General features: G+C 42.7%; 1 protein-coding gene and 2 long non-coding RNA genes across 3 annotated transcripts; 2 read left to right on the forward strand and 1 right to left on the reverse strand.

Moving 5' to 3' along the window:
• The first annotated feature begins 516 nt into the window (after positions 1–516).
• LOC121078185 lies at positions 517–4,692 on the forward strand. The gene is made up of 3 exons (XR_005824495.1): positions 517–1,238; positions 2,742–2,883; positions 4,571–4,692. It is a non-coding gene; the product is annotated as an uncharacterized LOC121078185 (long non-coding RNA).
• Positions 4,693–8,343: 3,651 nt separating this feature from the next.
• Positions 8,344–16,485, forward strand: LOC121072050. Its single transcript, XR_005820954.1, has 3 exons — positions 8,344–13,104; positions 16,077–16,233; positions 16,354–16,485. It is a non-coding gene; the product is annotated as an uncharacterized LOC121072050 (long non-coding RNA).
• On the reverse strand, positions 14,357–18,988 carry MRPS33 (mitochondrial ribosomal protein S33). Its single transcript, XM_040561162.1, has 3 exons — positions 18,860–18,988; positions 16,435–16,690; positions 14,357–14,728 (listed from the first exon to the last, which is right to left on the reverse strand). Exons 1-3 carry the CDS (start codon positions 18,948–18,950, stop codon positions 14,623–14,625), a joined length of 453 nt encoding a protein of 150 aa, XP_040417096.1. The 5' UTR covers positions 18,951–18,988; the 3' UTR covers positions 14,357–14,622.
• Positions 18,989–19,338: the final 350 nt, after the last annotated feature.

The following is a 19,338-nucleotide window of genomic DNA, read 5'->3' on the forward strand; positions in this document are numbered from 1 at the left end:
AGCGGGGGGGGGGGCGGGGGAGGAGGAAAGGGGAAGGAGGAGGAGGAGGAGGAGGAGGAGGAGGAGGAGGAGGGCGGAGGGGAGGGGGCCGAGCGCGGACCCCGGCCAGCTCCCGGCGGCCCGCGCCACCGGCACGGCACGGCACGGCACGGCACGGCACGCCCGGGCCCGTGACGTCACCCAGAGTCGCCGCCGCCGCCGCGCGCGCGCGCGCCCCGCGCCTGCGCCCGCCCCGGCGTCACCGGGAAACACCCTGACGTCACGGCGCGACCACCCGTCGCCCTGGGAACCCGAGCGGCGGCCGGCCGGGGCCACGCCCACGCGCCCCCCCCTCCCCGCGAGGCCACGCCCCGCGCCCCCCGCGCCGCAGCGCCCCCTGGCGGCCGCCCCCTTCCCCCCCCCCACCGGCCCCGCCGCGCAATGGCGGCGGTGGCTGAGGCGGGGGGGGGGGGGAGAGCGCGCAGCGGGGTGCCGAGGGACCGGCCCTAACGGCCCAACTGTTGGCTTTAAGTCTAATTCGCTTCTCGGATCGGACCTAAAACCCGCAGCTGAGGTGCTGGCAGGGCTGAAGTTGGGAACACGCACAGCCTCGCGCGCTGCGTGGGGTAATAACAATATGGAAGCACCTGAGAGGCGAGAGGTCCCTTGGCGTGACCGGGGTGTTACCAGCCCCCGCGTGTGTGTAAGGGTGGTCAGGCGTCACTTCACAAATCACACTGCTGTGGGCTCGAGAGGGGTTTCTGTGTGCGAAGCTACAGCTGTGGAGGTACACCCGACTGGGATAAATGCCGCGTTTCCATCGGAAAAAGTTTCGCCTACTCCAGTTAAAATAATTGATTGCTAACAGCATCTTTGTTCTTCCCACTGACATTTGGGCCTTGACCTGCCACAGCCTGGTGCTTTATTTACATCCAGTGCTTTAAGGGTCTGGCTGCAAGAGCAGCAGAAGTCAAGACCCCTTACTTCTCCCAGGCAGAGTCAGAGAATATCTCAAGTTGGAAGGGACCCACAAGGATCATCGAGTCAACTCCTGGCACCACACATGTCAACCCAAAAATTCAGACCATGTGACTAAGTGCACAGTCCTAACGCTTCTACACATCTCGTCATCCAGCCAGCTTTGTCTAATCTGGGGGCTTGGAAGCAAATCCCACTTTCCAAATGAGCGTCCACACTGCACCCATCTTGTCCGCACGAGAAGACGTGTAGTTTCTTCATAGATAACCTGGTGAAAAAAGGTGAGCTCACAGAGTGGGAGCTGCAAGGTGCTTCCATCCTCTGCTAGGAATGACAGAGGAACGCGGCTGGCACATGAAACGCCCCTACCAACTCAGGAGCTAGAAGCCACTGCTGCTCCCTGATGCCTGCTCCTGCTGGGGGAGCACAGGGGGAGCAGCTGCCCTGCTGTGTTCTTGCAGACATGGCCAGCATGGCCCTGATCCCCCAAAGTGGCAGTGCGCGGCTATTTAAAGAAAAAAAACCTGACCTGTGTCTATTCGCTGTATGCCACACCCACTGAAATGCTGCTAACAAACACAGCGCATCCGCTCAGTCAGGTGTTTTAAGTTGCTTTCTTGCTGAAAACGTTTTTATGAGAAATGCTAAATTGGTAACTATATTTTAATGGGTTGTAAAGAACAGCTAACACATCAGAACCACAACGATCTCAGAGCATATAAAGGCTGTTACATCACAACCCGATATATTTTATAGTAGTCAATTAAAACACTAACTTGAAACATGCAAGTGCAAACATTCTTATCTTTGTTTTGCTTCAGTTGTGAACACTTAACCATACAACCACTTAGGGTAATAATCCTGATGACAGACTTGATATTTATATTTCACCTTTCACACAGGGGCCACTAGTGTGTAAAAGCATTTAGAATTCAGTTTGATAATGGTAGTGGTGCAAACTGGTAAATAAATGCAACATTTATTTACAGTATGGACACAGCAAAAACACTGGAGTCTACAATATGAGATCCCATAACATGAGAGAAGAAACTTTGGGCGTGAATTTAGCAGTGGGTCTTTTCTACACAAAGCTACACAGAATTAAACACCTGAACACAAATGCGAAATAACCAAAATAATCTCATTAACATTTAAAGGGATTTTATCTGACAGGTTACACCTTCCTTATATAGAAGTCTTGGATTTCTTATGACAGGTGGCCTGCAGTGCAGTCACCAAAAAGGTTGCACAAATGTAAGAATCAAATGTACAATATTAGCAGCTCGCCAAGTTGAGAGATTTCTCTCTAATAGCCACTTTACTGAAGAGGATAATTATCAGCAAATCCTGCTATGAGATGAGAATTTGTAACGGTAGTGGAAAGTGTGCACAGACTCCGGAAAATAACATATGTGCTGAGGTCAAATTTCCCTGGGACAAATTTCCCTGAACTTCTCAGGGAAAGAAGGCAAAGGTAATCTGAAGTGGGTCTCCCAGTACACATCTTGTCGATGTTAATGGCAAAGCTAACAGAGTAATATGTGTCAACCAACAGATTAAGTGCCATCATTTCAAAGAAATTTGCACCAAGGGATAATTTAGTCACAATGTACAGAACATACACATAGCCCTTGTTTTATTCCTCAAGCAATTTATCTCCAGGACATAGGTAACAGTAGAATTAGTAGGCTACTATCAATCTGTAACTTACAATATGTTTCCTAGTGCTTTTAATAACCTTGCATCCCTTCATTCCTGAGCTTCTGATTTTTTTTTTTTTCCAGATTTGTATTCAGGTAAAACACATTTGCTAAATTTTGTTGTTACATTTGATGTTCCACATGAAGAGCTGCAATTCTAAACCCTAATGACAATTGGTGATCAAAACTAGGAACACAGCAACGGGTTACCATCAAGATACATGAGGTAAGTGGAACATTTTTTAATTTTTAATAAAGAACAGAATACTATTTTAAAATTAGGTCGTGTAGGAAGGAGGCAGAAATCTGCCACTTATGCTATACTTTCCTTTGTTTGGGGAAACGCACACCTGATGGTAAATGGAATTTCTTACATTTCTACCTGGTGGAACCTTTGGTCTCTATGCTTATTCCATCACGATGAAAGATAAATTAATTTTGAACTGTGACTTTCTTGGCGATAGGAAATCCTATCTGGTGAGAATTGATACCATCAAAGTCTTTTTCATAGACTAGTTTTTATTATCCGCACAGGTCAAAATCAAACAATATAGATCTGAAAGATTGTTTTCTTCTATCAAATGCACGGGTGACTCGGGGCACTGTCAAATTGATTCCTGCAATGCATTATAGCCTGTTTGTCTGGTATTGCAGCAAGTAATTTATACTTGCAAATACAAAACCTGCCACCTCCCATCAATCTCGTAGTTATGCATTGACATTTAATCATCTTCAGAATTATTTGATTCAGATGAGGAAAAAGTTTGCTTGTTAAAAGACACAGACTTTTCAGCTGGCTTGCCCACCAGAACATTTTTCTGATCTAATCAACACCTGAACCTCAAGAGAACAATGTTTCAATGAGTCCGTAAAAAAATCAGATGGTTATCTGACAGCAACCTTCTCATTGCGAGCGTTGAATACATCTTTATCCTTTCCCTCAAAAAAGCATTGGTCTTAATGAGATGCTCCGAAACGAGAATATCCAAAAAGGCTATTAGATGAAACCTAGTATTGGTCTCATTTTTGATTTGCTTTCCATAGAGAACATTATCTCAAAACAAACAAACAAACAAAACAAAAGGAAAAAAAAAAAGCCTTCATAGTTTACTGGTGTAACAAAAACTTCCAGTTTCTTAACCAAAAAAAAAGCACAGATAATTTGCATATTATGATAATAGAAATTGCTTTCTTAAAGTGGAATGAAAATTCTACATAAACTCTGGATCTCAACAGTGCCCTTAAAATTTGTACTGATTTTCAAAAAACACTTTTCCTTTTTACCCCCCCAAAAATGTGTTTTTCCCACACATGGTAGCATTTGCGCTTGTCCCACATATGTTCAAAAATGCTGTTAAGTTCTGCACCATGAGAAAATAATGGCAGATATTTTAAAGCATATTAAAATATACCACTTTTAAATGCTGCAGTATGAAGTGAAAGTGCACAGTTTCATGCATTTCAGGTGAGAGTACTGTTTATAGATCAGATTAAGTCTTAGCGACAGAAATACAGATGTTGATGGAACACAGACAGTAATGACAACAGTCATGTTTCCTGTAATCTGGGCCAGAAAATATGAAGCAGGTCAAAAATTATGCTGTCATCCACAGTTCAGTTGTTTTCTGGTTACTAGTGAGAGTAATACATACGTTAGAAAGTTACTTTGCTCTCCAGGAACAGCATGTTGAAAACACCTTTTGGGGAAAGAACCCAGATTTTTTTTTCCACTTTTCTTTAGCACCTATGTAGGCATATTATCCCACTGTTACATTTTAAGATATACTGTACATCTTTTGATATTTCTAGGAATCACTGCCTGATTGCTGCAAGGGTAGACAATAGGGAAAACAAGGCTGCTTTTTGTTACTATCCCTGTACAGATCATGTTTTTTTTTCTCTTCTTTTGGTAGCTTCTTAGAAAATTCTAGTCCAGGTTTACCTCTGTGTGATGCTGCCGAACCTCAAACATTCATACCTTCAGTGAGAAATCAGGCTATATTCAGGTGGTGATTTTAAGTTGGGCAGCTGAATAATCTCATCGGTATCTTTTTTTTTGTTCATGGAGACTTCAAATTCTTTGCTTTTGAACTAAATAAAAGAGCAGAAGTGATGAGTGGAAACTAAGAAAAAAGGAGGGACGAAGAAGAAAATATGAATCGTTCTACCATTAAAAACAATGCTTATAACAAACTGATATAAAATATTTCAGATTTTCTTGTGATGATATTGGACATTTTTACATAGTTTTCATTTGACTCTAGCATAACTTATTTCAGAGTCATTATTTATAGAACTGTTGCTTTTCTGTTTCCTTAAATCATAGCCTAGACCTTCAGAAGGTAAAAAGGAAAACATCTTCCTTTGGAGCCGATGTATGGGAGGGTCCAGGGAACAGGACAGGTGCGGGAACTGGGACAAGGGAGTGACTTTGCATATAGGTCGCTGTCATACCCTGCACGTTGTTCAGCATCACAAGGACAAGTATCCTGTTTCCTTCCTTATCTTCGTACCGACTTCAGGGTCCAGAAACATGTGTGCTGTATCTCAGTGCTCTGCCTCTCTCTCTGCTGGCTTCCTGCCCTCACTTGCATGTGTGCATGAGAAGCTGAGAAAACTGCACATTTTGCTCAACAGCAGCATCAATACTGACAGGTGTGGCTCAAGAGAGAACATGAGCCCTGAAGTCACTATTAGGAGAACAGAAGTAGCAGACAGTGAAAATGGAGAGGGAGGGACGGGACAAATGATTAGACAGAGAGAGAATGTAGTTGAAATAGTCACTGGAGAGAAGATGCTACTCTCCTAGGAAACAAGAAGCAGATGAAAAGAGGGAAACAAAAGAATAGGGAGCACTGATTTTCCTGCCTGACATACGTTACTGAACGCGGGACCAAAACTTATGTTCGAGAGAATTAGTCAAGACCCTCCCATTAACTTGGAATATCTCATCATTACTTTAATGTATTCAGCTCATTCAGATATCTGATTTCTGAGTCCTTTGTGTTGGACGGTGATAAGCTGATCGGCTTTAAGTACTAAGTAGTTTTAGATGCCTAGCATTATTATTCCAGTGTGAACAATCACATTTCATAACTTCAAACCACCTCATTTAGGCACAAAAGAAGCTAATGTGATTGAGTGAGTTCCAAGAAAGAGAAGAAAGAGAAGGATCCATACCAAGCAAGTTATTTTGCTGTTCAGAAAATGACTGTTCAACCATGTTCCAGTCTTAGGATTTTCCTTCACAATGCCCAAGCTAGCTGAGCATCCCCAGCCTGAATACCTGCTGTAATTTGATTCTCCAGCATTTTACAGGCAAGTTGGTGACTCTACATCCCTTATCAGTTTAGTTAGTACACCCACCTGCTCACACAGTTTATTCTTGTAGTGTCCAGCCTCTTCACTGAGCAGAAAAAAGTCCATTATGGTTGGTATTGGCCTGCAGTAAAGGAACTCTGAGAGTCTGAAAAGGCCGAATCAATCATTTGAATCAAATATAGAAACCACAGCTCTGGTCAACACATTCTCACAGTCCCCCATCAATCGATGGGAATTTCTGTGAGAGTGCTGTAGCAGATAGTGGCAATGTGGTTTTTATAATGAGCTTTGCTAGCTCAGTTTGAAAGGGGAGATTTTCTGTGGCCACTGCGATTGTCAAAGCAACAGTTCAGATACTGCCCTTACTATTTCTGTGGGAGGCGAGGTGGCATTTCTCTTCCACTTCTCCATCTCTTCTTGATGGCTCACTGACCCTCTCTCCACATCTCGTTTTATCATCAGACTTTTCTGGAGTAACAAGCTATTACATAAAAAACTTACCAAATCAAGCAGACTCTTCCATCTGTCACAGAGCAAATATAGTGTTTTACTAGAAAAAACAATGCGAACATGAAGTTTGTTATTTTTCTTTCTTTTTTTTTTTAAATAGTGCATTGCTGAACTTTTTTTCCATGTTGTCCCTCCTTGCCTGCCCAATTTTGAGCTACAGGTTTAAAAAAGCAGTACAGGAACCCTCAAAGGGAGACTTCCAGGGAAACGCTCACTTTCTTTGACAAGCCCTAAATTTCAGAGGCCGAATATTAAGTGCAGTGGGGGGCAGATCCATGTAACATAAGCAGGTTGTTTCTCGTGCTGCAGAATCCCTCTCTCATCCCCGCAGAAACCCAGGGGTACAGGACATGTTTTGTGCCAGAACATGCTACCACAAGATGAAATTTCCTCGAAACATGGCAAGCCCTTTACTAGAAAGGCACAGCCAGTCAAAATTAATGATGTTCTACCATTGCTGTTCCCTGTCCTGGCCTCACGGTTTCATGTTTTTTCAGGGCAATACCCCACATTGCTGGAGTTCTAATTATTGTTCATCAGTGACAGGACAAATTGGATGGCTAGTGCTTTTAAACAAATGCTTATATTGCAATATACACGTATACATCTTATTTAGATATTTAAACATAAATTTCTTTTGTGGCAGAGTCAATATCACAGTTAGTAATCCATCCTCGTCTTCTAATTCTCACTACCCCCAAAACACTACAAGCCACACAGACATTTAGGCCCTCCTAGAGAGGACAAGCTGCCTGCCAAACGTGGGAATTAGGACAGTCTGAACCACATTGCTGTATTCTCATCATTCCTGTCAGTATGCGCTTGACCAAAGGCAAAATTTCTGGTGCAGCATTCAATGACCCCTCTAAGTTTTTGATGCTATGGATGGCTTAAAGCCTGCGGTTATGCTAAAGGCCACTGGACGTGGTTATTACTTTTTAATATGATATGACCTCTCTCTCCAGAAGACACATTTGTTTTGGTGTATGAACACAATTTATGTTACCCCTGTCTGGGGGAATTCTGCAAGACTCCAGCTTAGAGCTTTTTTTTTTTTTAAGTGGTTTGCATGCCTAATCAATACCCTACTCTCTGTCCTCAGAGGGCATTAATATTTATTAATGAACTCAATGATACTATCAAACAATTTGAGTTTGTGAATATGGAGACATCATTGTTGGCTGTATTGGTGTCAGGCGAACAAAGCAGTATTTTGGCAAACATCACAGCATATAAGCAGAATGACTAAGTGCAAAAGCAGAAAAATAAAGAGGCACTGGAGTGCTACCTTCTAGCTTTCAATAATAACTGTGACGTTTCCTAGCCTAATTAATACTTTGCGGTACATGCTTTTAGTTTTAAAAATGTTTGTGAAGCTTACAGCTTGTGAACGATGCCTACCTGCACATCAGTTGCACCAAAACAGACACAGGACCGCCAGCCAAGAAATAACACGTACTGCCTCACGCATAGCCTGTGCATCAATAGCCTCCCATCCACCCACCCAGGAAATGTCGTCTGTCAGGATGGTGTCTGCACCACCTCAGTCACTGCCTGCTCTTCAGTACAAATGCGCCAGTTCTGACAAGCCAGCCGAACGCTGCTTCAGGTTCGAGTCTTCAGACAGATGTTCCTGTGCCTCCAAACTAAAGGTAGTGCTAAGTAACATCCGCCGAAACAGCAGCCGTATCTCCTTTACTTAAATAGAAAGCCAGCATAAACTCCGATATCTCAGAAATATCTATTTGTGTATGTAAGCCATCCAGTCCCATACTGAATGCATACCCTCACGCTGCCTGGATCGGTCCATTGTTTACTGCTCCCCCCTAAATATTCTGACAACGGGCTGGTGCTGCTTGTCACACACAGACTCCGTCTCACGCAGTTACAGAAATTAGAAGTGTTGGACATTAACTATAACAGTTGCTGGTTGCAAATAAGACAGCATCACCCAGATATCAGTGTAGGACTTGAACTGTACTCGTCCAGACTTGGAGCAGATAAGGTTTTCTTTAAGCCACCTGTGGTTCTCTTCTCTGTGGAATCCAACACTTGGTACCCAGACAGTCTGATATGCTTCTGATCAATGCTGAATATCACTGGGAAGCAGCTACTGCACAAGTAGGCATGACAGACGCTTTAAAGAGATGTTGTTTCATCAGTCCTGTTCTGAAGAGACCACTAGCAGTCAAAGGCAAAGGGGACTACGACTCTGTAATGGGATTTACCTAGCAGTTATTCAGAACCAAGTGTCTCTGATGCTGAATGTTCATACAACTTCTAACATTAGACCACATCTTTTGGTCTGGAGTCTGGAATAAAATTTTAGTCATCCACTGCTGAGTTTGGGCCCAAGTAACCTCATTTATTTTCATCCAGGCAAAGCTGTAAAAAAAAATTCAGGAATACTATACATTTATAATTACATATTTGCAGTGACACACCCACCATTGCATGTGGCAGTACCATTTTTTTTTTTTTTTTAAGACTTTCTGGAGCTCAGGTGTTTTTTTTTTTCCCCTAATACCAATAGAAGAGCTATTTGCTGAAAAAGCCTATAAGGCAAACATCAGCCCTGCAGAAACAACTGAAGGGGAAGAGACCCCCCTGAACTCTATGAAATATTTACAAACCGCTTTAGGAGCCCTGGGATGAAGTACTTTCAAGTGTAGGCAGAAAACATAATGGATATAAAAAACCTTTCTTAGCCCTTGGTGAGATTTGTTTTGTAGACCTAGCTATAGATATGAGAGAATGCATGAGGTCATCCAGTCTGCTGCCTCCTCTTCCCAGAGAGAAGTGGTCCCTGTGCTATGTTTTATAACTCTTCACTCAGGCTAGCTCTGGCTGGCTCTGACTAAAGAGAGCCCTAACCCACCTCCTGGGAGTATTCGCAATTTTTCTAAATATTTTACCTTGTGCAGTTTTTCCCCAGTATTCCACCCAGAACAATTTAATGTGGTACGTATAAAGATACTTCAGTGTAACGATCATGATGCTGTTGATTTCCTATCTATTGCCTTAGACAACCCTAAATAATTTCTCAACCAGTATGGTGGTTATGGCCCTCAAATATCTGTCTACCATCATGCTCCTCACCATTTAAGCACACTATAGCTGTGCTTTGCTCTTACTGAGCCATCACAAGCAAGTTTTTTCGGATGTTTTCATGTCTATTCCTTCTTCTATGTACTCAAGACACGTTATTACACTTGAGGAAAAGGACAAGGAAAAGTGAAAAGACTACAACATCTGCTTCCATGCTATCCCAGCATTTTAGGCATGGAAAAAGACATTCTAGATAACCTCACCCACACACAGCATTTAATTCTTACGCCAGGGTTTAAGGTGTTTTTTCCCCACTTCTGCTTCCTCTTACATCCTTAATAAACCCTTTCTTCTTATTATTAGAACTCTAGGGTTTCCTAGGGTTTCCAATTGTTGGTTGGACAGTTCAGAGTAACGAAGCTGCCTCTGGAAGAGGTTAGATAGGAAGAGTTCCTGCACTCACATCTCAGTGCCGAGAGGACAGAAAGCATCCTTGAAGGGTTTTGTTTCCACGATCTGCTCCCAAGGGACTGCACAAGAGTCACTGTCGAACAGCTATGCAGGAGAACTGAGTTTAAAGGAACTAATCTGGCATCCATGTAGTGGTCGTTTTCCTTGCATATTATCCTTAGTGTTTTACGGAAAAAAAAAAGCCTTTCCCCATCAAAGCAGTCTTTAAGATTCATGAAGCTTTTCTAAAGCATAGACTGATGATTGTTGTTTTTTCATTTTGTTTTAAAAACAATCCTAAAATGGCCTTTGAACTCGAAATGGTAGAGGATTATGTACACACATACTTTAAAAGTTAAAAAAAATATAATTTAATAATAAAAACAGATTTCTTATTACATACATATTTTTACTGTGTGAACACAGTAACTTGCCACAGCTTATTTCAAGAGTTAATGTCATCAACTGTCTCATGAAAGCAGCTCTCTGAAATAAAGCTCTGAAATGCACAGAGGTACAAGTCCTCCTACAGCCAAACTCAGCTGCTCTTCACATGAGGTTCTCCTGGGGGTAAACTACCATCCTAAAAGTAGCTTACTATCCTGACACATTGACTAAGTGACTGTTATTGATTTTACTGAAGGAAATGCAGACAAGATGAAACATTTGCCAAAAACCATAGCACAACTCAGTAACAGGTGCGTTTCACACACTGCTGTGAACTCAGTGCATTGGTTTATTAAGCAGAATAAACTTTGCATTAGGAGAAACTTTTTTCAAGTTAAATACTTCCCTGAGCAGAGCACATATACCTGTATTATAGCACACTAGTAAATTAAGCAGCAAACCACACTGCTTTTCTTCCTTCCACCATTACAAAACATGGTCTTATGCAAGTTGGCTTCTGTCTGTCTGCAAGACTTTCAGTAATAAGGTCTAGCAATAGCTGCACTCCCTATAGGATACGTGGCAGCTGGGTCAGCCTGTTCACAAAATAACTTGTCATTATCAGGGTAGTTCTCTGCAGCTACTACTATATTATACCAGAATTTAATTAAATACAGACATATTAGCACTATAAAATAAGGAAGTACAAAACCAACTGTCATGGTCAGTAATTCCTTCAGCATTTCCTTGCATGACGCAAAGAGTAGTACACGTTAGAAGTTGGGGACCTTATTTTCTAATGCCAATACCTGCTTAAACTCAGGACTGCTATTCCTGTCACAATCCAAATGCAGCCAGGGCACCTAGGCTGGTCTGCGGGGTACAGCACGCAACACAGGCTTCACTTACACTGCAGTTGACTTCACATTACATTTCCTCTGTCTGCTTTTGCTCACCTTTAATAGAGGGCAGCAGCAACACTTAATTAACCTGTTCAGGATTCAGAAGAGGTTAGGGGGTTGACTCTCAGTTACTCCCTCAGAGATCACTTAACTGGATTTATTCCGATCAAGAATTAAAACATCCACCTAAACATATGCCAGTCAGCTCATAACCACAGGAAAAAGTGATTCTTTCTAACGAAACACAGCAGAGTTTGAATGGTGAAAAGAATCATTATAAAGGGAAAGGAAAAAATAAAATTGAGCTTTATTATTTGTGCATAAAATGGATACGACACTATACTGGTAGCTGTAAAAAGTTGCATTTTCTTCCTTACTCCTCCAAATACAGTTGAAACTCTACTTCCCTTTCTAAATACACACACTGTGTTACTACTACTACTCAGCATGATGTTTGAAGACTGAATTCCTATTTGTGAAGGTCCTGATAATCACAAAATTAACTCTTCTTCAGGGCAACATCAATCACTAAATGACAGAGCATCTGTTAGAAGCTAGGCAGCAAAGTGCCTATTTCTATCCCTCCTGGAGTGGGGCAAGCTGTATTTTCTGGAACAGAACAGTTACGCTCCCAGCAAGCAATGGATTATCTTAATATTGTGATAAACTCCAAAAAATGCTGAAGCATCATTATTTTAAGGCAGTCTTAGAGGAAGGGAAACAACCATTTTTGAAAATGTAGTTCTAGAGAATTAATACCACAGAAGAAAAAACATGAACGATTAGGCAGGGGAGCTATTTTTGTACTCATACTTTTTTTTTTAAGTTATGATATCTTTAAAATGACTTCATTCCACCCACTTTGCTCTTGTTAACACTGCAAAGTCATTGTGAAAGCCAGTAAGTCATTGTCCACATTTGTTTCACAGCTACTACTCTGAGTTTCTTTCCCTTCTTGGATACGCTGCTGTCAGTGTCTTCCCAAAATAGATTCCCAGTGTGATGCTTTGATTCTAAGAGTGTGTTTGCTCTGTCGGGTTGCAAAGGGGACCTATAATCTATAATATAGATGACCAGCCAAAGAAGCCTTTCACTTTCATGTGCATGACAGGACCTCCTCCCAATCCAAGAGCCAGGTGACTTGAGTGGACAAGGAACAGATCTGATCCCCATGCTTAATTAACATTACACTGCCGAGCCCACACCTGCATCTAGCACGGTGGCACATGAAGACACAGAATGCCTGTAGCATCCACTGCTCTCCCTGTAGATGCTCAGTTCTTAAGCAGGCTAAATATGGATTCAGAAGGATAAGCATGGCTCATCTATCAGGCTGTGTCAGTATTTTATAAACCATTATACATACCCACATGAACAGGTCTCCCTGCACCCTCAGAGTTAAAGGTTGTATATACTCACTGTAGCAAGACTATAAACCATTTTTTGATGCATTCACTCTTCCTCTGGCACACTGATACTATTAAAGCTTTAAGTGTTTCACATGAACACTTTACTACAGGTACCAGCAGTCCACAGCTGCTGCAATAATTCAGCTGTGGAGCCTGAGAACTAGTCCCTCTAACCAAACAAACCAACAGAGCAGCTCCACCCACTCACAGACACAGCAAGAAACAAAGCATCATGAAGCAACCATACTTTCTCCTCAGGAGATTCCCTCTCCCACCTAACACCTCCCTTCACGATGTGCTCTCCTTCCTGAACAGGAATTGCAGGCAACCAGACCGCTTCCCCTCAGCTGTATGCCTGAGAGCTGGGAACAAAGCACTTCTCCAAGGGCCCATCACGGGCTCTGCAGACTTCAGTACCAGGTAAATCACAAGACATCACATGTACAACATTAGAATGCCACAGGCACATTACAGTTGAGCAAAAGGAGTAAGTTACTAATTTAGAGTAAGACAAATTTGCCACTACAGTACATATATTTGTATCTTACTCATTTCTGTAGCATTTTGTTGATTGTGGTAAGAACCCAGGCACTTCACCCACAACACAGCCTTCAAGAGCTTAGAAAACCAGTTAACACTTCAGTATGGGTACTGAACAAGAGCTACACAGCTCACCAAAACCACCTCTAGCACAACTGGCACTACTTGGATTAATAACCTTGGTGAAGTAAAAGTGTTAAGCTGGTACAAATTTATGTAGACTCATCGGGTTCAATGATCAGGCAGATCCCTCTAAAATACACTTAAATTTCAACAAGCTTGCTTTAAAAATGTCCCCAGGTCAGTAGCTACCTACTTTAGAATGCCTCTGTAGGCAAAATCAAGCACACCCCAAGCTAATTGTGCAAACGCTTTCTGCTCCAATCACTCAACACTTTGAATCGCTCCCCTTTAATACCTCAAGGCTGTTTCTCTAAGTTTATGTGGCCTGGAAATTAAATATACAGTTTCAAGGCACACCCAGGCAAGAGGCACACATGGCCAAGCAGAGCAGCTCGCTTACATTCTATACTTCTGTTCCCTGACAGGCACCGACAGCTAAAAATGGCAATTTATGTAAGCATTAATATTAGTGACAAAGGAGCCTAGCTATAAAAAAAAAAACCACTTACTGCATACCCATAAAATTGTTTTGTACTTTATAAAGTACTTCACCTCAGTCCTCTGGGCAAACTACATTCAAAATCCTCTTATTACAGTATGCTTAAATATTGTATTTTAATTAGTAGGGGGGTCATGAAAGCAGTTTGAACCCTCGTTTCTCAGCCTCTTCTGTAGCAGTATCTAAATATTCAGGGTATTCATGAGAGTGCAGTGGTCAGGCAATGGAACATAAATAATTATCCAGTGTAAAACACAAAACCATAGATTTAACAGCAATTTCAGAAGAGTTATCAACAGTATTTACCTGGAGCAAAACTCATCATTATAGGCAAGGTGACAAGCAGCAGTAGGACTAGGAAATATTTTTTGCGGCCACATGCAAAACCGCATCAATATTAATGCAAGAAAGTAAAATGGACAATAAAGAAAATAAACAATTTTCCAAATCCAGAAAAGCTGGAACAGAGCTGTGGATGTATGCAAGAACTCAGTGCCTTTTTTTTTTTTAAACTATTGTTGTTACTGCTTGGGTTGGAGAGTGCTCTCACGACAAACTCATGTGCTAAAATATACAGAATATTTCAACTGCAGATATTAAGAAATAAAACCACAAAGACCAAAGTGCACTTGCAAGGTAGATTCCAGTATTTCACAATATGTTTCTTGTGCCCCACACACAGCTTGCATGTCAAGCCCTCTCCATCCTGGGAACAGAAAGCATTACAGCTGTTCTCCAGCACTTCCAGAGTAGTCCATTATATTATCAAAGTGGCACTATTTCTTCTTGAGAGCTCTCTTTCCTTCTCCCTTCTTTGGTTTTTCCTTCCCACGGAGCTTTTTCAACCGCCTCATCTCTTCTTTAAAGTCTTGATGCTCATCCCTAAACGGGGGAGAAAAAACAAAAAAGAAGTTTGGTCTATTGCTGGGAGTATCTAGATGGGAAAGGCCCTTAGCACCATATGGTAACAAAAGAAAACAACTTTCTTAAACAGCAAAGCCCATGCTGAAACTCGCTGCAATGTACTGAGTGCTACCGCTAGCAATAATTTTTGGATGAATTCATGTGATTTGCTCTGGTACTTTCAGAACTAACAAGGTTGCCCTTTTCAGCAAGAAGTCTGCGTGTGTGTGTAATTCTTACATTGTATTTATTGATATTGCTCATCTAAACACAACTGAAAACAAACAAAAAAATCATCAAGAATGAGAATTTCTCCCTTGGCACCTAACTCAGCAGTAGCAATAGCACATTGCTTTCCTATGCTACACAGAAAGTTCAGGTCATTAGCTTCTAAGAAGAGAAGGGCATGCTGAGCAGTAATTAGTACATGACACTGCTCTCAGGTGACTTCAGCGATGAGTTATGAAGAAAGCTACTGTAGAGTCTTAACACAGGAATAAAACAGGAAAGAGGAGGAAGGGGCTGGCAGAGATAATTAATCCTCAATTATGTTCTAATAAATTCTATTTTATCTGTCCCCCTATTTTTCAGTGCAAAGGTATTTTTCAAAAGTCACAACTGCATCCAAAGTGGCTTAAGATCACTGTACCGCTATTTTTAAATGCAAATTTTCTTAAAACAAAACAAAAAAACACCAAAAAAACAACACAAAAGGCTTGCAAGTTATTATCAGGCCCTTTTAGCCTACATCCCTTCATTATATATTTCGAAGCAGCGAACCTAATTCTCTACAAGCTCTCTGTACATACAGCAGCTAGAGAAGGAACCTTGAGATCAAGAAGAGAAGGCAAAAGAACATTATCACGTCACTGAGGCTTTCTGTGTCAAAACACAGCTATTTTGGAAAGACTTCACACGTCCACCTAAACCAAGAATATTCTGGATGCAGTCCTTGATGACCAGAATTGCAACGCTAGCAATAGAAATTAATCTGTCTTGACTTTACAGGGTTAGCAACTTTGCTTTTATGGGATTTCTACAGTGCTACTTGACTGAAGCCAAAGGATTGCATCTGACATCTGCTCGTGTTCTTTAGAAGTGCGTTTTTTTTTTCATTTAGAAATTACACAACTGGTTGAAGCTGAAATTAATAAGGCTACTTAAACCATATTTGAATTTAATTTGCTTTAGTTTATTTTTAAGGATAAAAAGCCCCTCTGGCCTAACACACTTCTCTTCTGAATTTCACATTTTAAATGAGTCATTAATATAGTGTGACACAGAAATTGCACTGAGACAGCGTTAAGACAATGTCACCTTTTTGCAGCACATTGGTTTGGTGTACTCTGAACTACAGACCTCTCTCTGTGAAAAAGCTGTCTTCCCTTTCGCACAAGGTCAGAGTAAGAACTATTTCTAAATAACCAGTTGCTGAGAACTACATCTGAACTATTTCTCACAGAAAGCTGTAATCATTCAGACAGGTAAAGTTACTTAGGCAGCAGTCATTTATTTTACTCTTCTTGTCTTCAGTGCAACAATCAAGCACATACTTCCATATGCACCATTTTCTAAACTGAACCTTTTTCTCTTCCTTTTTCCAGAAAGAAAAAACTGTAACAAAGCTCGCAGCCACCCCTTTCCCACCTCCAGTTCTGCTCCCATCCCATAAGCTGAGAGATTACCTGTAGAGACCAAAGTAGCGGAGTTTCTTCATGAGGGCATAGTAGGTGTTGTGAGGAGGATACCAGCTGTAGACCTCCTTCTTCTTGGCTAAAGGCTGCTCACTGAATAACTTCACTACTTTCATGGATTTTGTGTCAGTTGGCCTGACAACTTCTCCAAATATCTGAGCACTCAGACGGGCCATTCGAAGGGCGTAATTGGAAACACTGGACATTTCCGGACAACGAGGGGGCACACATAGGCAGGTGGACCTTCCTGCAAAAGGAAAGGAAAGACCCACATCTCTAAGATGATTGAGTACTGCAAGCTATCCCATAATTAAGACAATCAAAACAACTCATCGTACACCGATCACAATTGAAGTCATTTCATTCCTTCCGTGAAATCTATCTAATATTTAGCACACAATCCTGCATATAAAGCATATGTCTACACTAATTCAGGTACAATTAGCAGCCTAACTAGAACACTACAGAAATCAGTACAGACTACAGAAATACCTACACTGAAACACATTTTACCATGGTTAGTTTATTAAAAATTTTCACTTGGCTTGCTTAAGTCTCCCTTTAAACTCCAGTCACAGGAACAATTACAGCATGAACTCTGCCAAAAACGCTGCCCCACTGTGATACCTCTGACTTCTACACAAGCATAAGACACCACAAAAATATACTGAGGAAGCAACCCAGAAATTTTGCTCTTAAATATTTCTCACCCAACTTAAAGCACTGCATGAACTTTGTTGCAGCCAACTAGCCAAAACGGCCTATTAACTGTATAGAGAAATAAATCATGCTTCCCTATGTGAATCATGCCTCTCTCTCCCATCTCAATTCCCTTCTCTAAATTACCTCCACCAGCTTTCTCTCCATTCTCTTTGCAAATCTCCTCGTACCTATTCTTTTCAAGAAAGGAAAGAAATCACTTCCCCATACCAGATTCTTCTTCCAAGAAAGTCCCACACCAGCAGCCTCCCATTCTCTTTCAGCTGTCTCCCACCTAAAGACACCTCCGCAACAGAAATGCTCTGAGGGCACAACAGCCACTGTTACTAGACCACAGGAGACAACATCCAGTCACTTAAAGGGCTGCGAAGAAGGGTTTTCTCAGCTAGATAGCTCCCTTGTGAAAGGTGATGTAAGGCACAAAGTGTAATCTCTTTCTGCAAGAGATTCTTGCATGGAGTTTCAGAAACATCCATCTTATGGATGTAATGGACGGGAATAAGACTCTCATGATCCTGCATTTGAAGCCGTACGTTGTCTGTACTGTGTCTGTGAATAAATGATTGCTTAAGTCTCCAGAGAAATTAAGCAGCGCTCATTCATCTGCAGTACGCTTCCTTTAAAGTTTAAAATTCTTGCTTTAAGAAGTATTGCACAGCTGATTCCAGAAGATGAGCATAAAAAATGAAAGAGCGCAGAGCAGAGACAAGAGCAATCAGCAGGCCAGGGCCTAGTCAATTTTAGTAGGATAACAGGGATCTGTTGTTTAATAACAAGGATCTGAAGTATTCATAACCTCGCTTCTACCCTCCAGAGGACTGACGTACAGCTGTCTGCTTTTGATTTACTCCTGTTAGCACAGCACCACAGAAGAAGCAAGAGGAAAATCAAGCATGAAAATAACACAAGTATTCCGAGTCAGAGACAGTAATGGAAAGAGCAACAACAGGGAAGGCAAAGTGTCAGAGGCTTCAAATGAAGGCAACAGGCCTGCTGTCAGAGAAGATGGAAGCTCTCAAGTGATGGCAGGGTGGCACTTCAGCCTCAGCATCTATTACATAAAGTAATGATCACTGGGTCTTGCTAAATCATCCATTTCAGCACTGCCAGCCCTAACTCCTACTGGCAGATAAAGCAGCAAGCTGTCCCAAAACCTCTTCATCGTATCAGTATTTTGAAAGTACACCAGACCTAAATCAAACACACCGCTTGCTTCATCTCCTCCAATTGCAGCCTAAAGCTGAAAATACCTGTAGCTCCTAAATGACGCAGGGCAGTGGTCTGTGGGACCTGCTTACCCCTTCAGAATCTGTAAAGGAACCAAATAACCTCACCCACGCTTGGAGACCCCAGCTAACCCTTGCCAGCCTAAGGACATTTGAGAGATCAGAAAGGTGAACGCTAACCCCCAGCTGGCAAAGCTACCCAAGACCAGACCTGTTCTGGGGTGACCTCAGAGGCTCTGTGCTTGCCACCTGCAGCTTTTCAGGAGCACGCACGCTAGCACCGTGCACACCTCAACCAAAACCAACCCCCCCCCCCCCACGCCGTGCCCGCTCCCCACAGCCTCGTGTTCTCCCCCGTTTGTCCTTCCCAGCCCTCCACCCGTCCCGGCCCGTCTCCCCGTGGCTCAGCGCACGGCAGAGCCGTGCCCCTCTCCCACCACCTCCAAGGCCCCGGAGCTCGCCCCGGCCGCCGCAGCCGAGCCGAGCCCAGCGCCGCCCCTCAGGGCACCCGGTGCTCCCCCGGCCCCGAGCTGACCCGCCACGGCGCTCCGCAGGGCGCATGCGCTGCGGCTGCCTCAGCACGGCGCCTGCGTGAGGGGCGGCGGCCGCCGTGGCAGCTGCGCTGTGTGGTGGTTGGGTTATAGACGTACGCGCGGGTGTGGTGCCGTCCCACCTGTGGAGAGGCTTCTGACTGGCGTTTGGTGCAGCCTTAGTCCCTCCTCGGTTCGGTTTTAGGGCACCTTCTCGGCTCTTGCCCGGCTGGTCAGCCTCCTGACCTCCACACCCACACAGCTCTCCTGCCGTTGTTGAGCGTGGTGTCGTTTTTGTAATTTCCTTCATGTTCCAGGATTTATTAAATTTTAGCATTCCTGTGATTTCCTCAGCCAGCTCTCCGAGGATTGTTACACAGAAAACCTCATAGAATTGCGGAATCATTGAGGTGGGAAAA

This window comes from Cygnus olor, chromosome 1, assembly GCF_009769625.2.
Source record: "Cygnus olor isolate bCygOlo1 chromosome 1, bCygOlo1.pri.v2, whole genome shotgun sequence".
Taxonomy (NCBI): Eukaryota; Metazoa; Chordata; class Aves; order Anseriformes; family Anatidae; genus Cygnus; species Cygnus olor.